The 1,177-nt window shown below is 68.2% G+C and overlaps 1 protein-coding gene across 1 annotated transcript in view; it reads left to right on the forward strand.

Annotated features, from left to right (window-relative positions):
* THRA (thyroid hormone receptor alpha) overlaps nucleotides 1-1,177 on the forward strand; it is a 7,664-nt gene that overhangs the window by 870 nt on the left and 5,617 nt on the right. Inside the window, exon 2 of the mRNA XM_015651423.3 lies at nucleotides 450-669. Within this exon, the coding sequence (XP_015506909.1) occupies nucleotides 617-669 (53 nt within the window). The 5' untranslated portion in view covers nucleotides 450-616. The remainder of the gene's footprint in view (nucleotides 1-449; nucleotides 670-1,177) is intronic.

A 1,177-nucleotide genomic window follows, 5' to 3' on the forward strand; every position in this document is an offset into this window, starting at 1 on the left:
TCACCCCACTGTGCACACTGTCACCCCGCTGTGCACACTCTCACCCCATTGTGCACACTGTCACCCCATTGTGCACACTGTCACCCCGCTGTGCACACTCTCACCCCGCTGTGCACACTCTCACCCCATTGTGCACACTGTCACCCCATTCTGCACACTCTCACCCCGCTGTGCACACTCTCACCCCGCTGTGCCCTCTGGCCCAGCCCCGGTGCTGTCGCACACACCCTGCACGTCGCTCCCTCCTTGTGTTCTCACACGTCCCTGGTGCCCTCGCCTAGCCCTGGGCGCCCTTGCACGCTCCACACGTTCCTGCACACTCACACCCAGCCCTCCCCGGTGGCCGCAGCTCCTGGGGGCACCCCATGGCTTCACACCCCTCCCTGGGGGTCCCGTCCGTGTCCCCTTTCCCCCTCCCGGAGGTCCGGGCTGACGCCGCTGTCCCGCAGGGTCCGGCCCGGGATGCTGCGCGGTGCTGAGCACTGAGGGGCACCATGGGGTGCGCGGCGTAGCCCCCCGCCGTGGCCGCCCCGCCGTGGCCACCCCGCCGTGGCCCCCGCGTGGCGCCGGAGCCCCCTCGGTCGGTGCTGAGCGCTCCTTGATGGAATTGCGGTGAATGGAACAGAAGCCCAGCACCCTGGACCCGCTGTCGGAGCCAGAGGACACCCGGTGAGCCCCCACCCCAGCATGGGGACATGCGGGGGACACGTGTGGCACCGCGCCTGAATTGTCCCTGCGTCGCCTGCACCTGGCTGTGCCCTCTGTGTCCCCAAGTGTCCCCGTACCTGCTGCACCCCTGTGCCCACTGTGTCCCTTGTGTTCTCGTGCCCTGGGTATCCCATGTCCCTGTGTCCTGGGTGTCCCTTGTGTCCCTGTGCCCACCGCGTCCCTGTCCACCCGCTGTGTCCCCACGCGTGTTCCCAACCTGGGTGTCCCCATGTCCTGTGCATCCCTGTACCCCCCATGTCCCCAGTGTCCCTATGTGCCCTCTCGTTCTGGGTATCCCCACGTGTGCTCATGTCCTGGGTGTCTGCCCTGCACCCCACACGTCACCAGGTGTGTCCATGCCCAGGTGTCACTGTGTCCCCGAGCCCACATGTCCCCACTCGTGGCGCTCCCAGCCGCCCCCTCCCCACGGAGACCCCTCTCCCCCCACGCCCGGGGCTGTTTCGAGCCC

The sequence above is a fragment of the Parus major genome, chromosome 27 (genome assembly GCF_001522545.3).
Source record: "Parus major isolate Abel chromosome 27, Parus_major1.1, whole genome shotgun sequence".
Taxonomy (NCBI): domain Eukaryota; kingdom Metazoa; phylum Chordata; class Aves; order Passeriformes; family Paridae; genus Parus; species Parus major.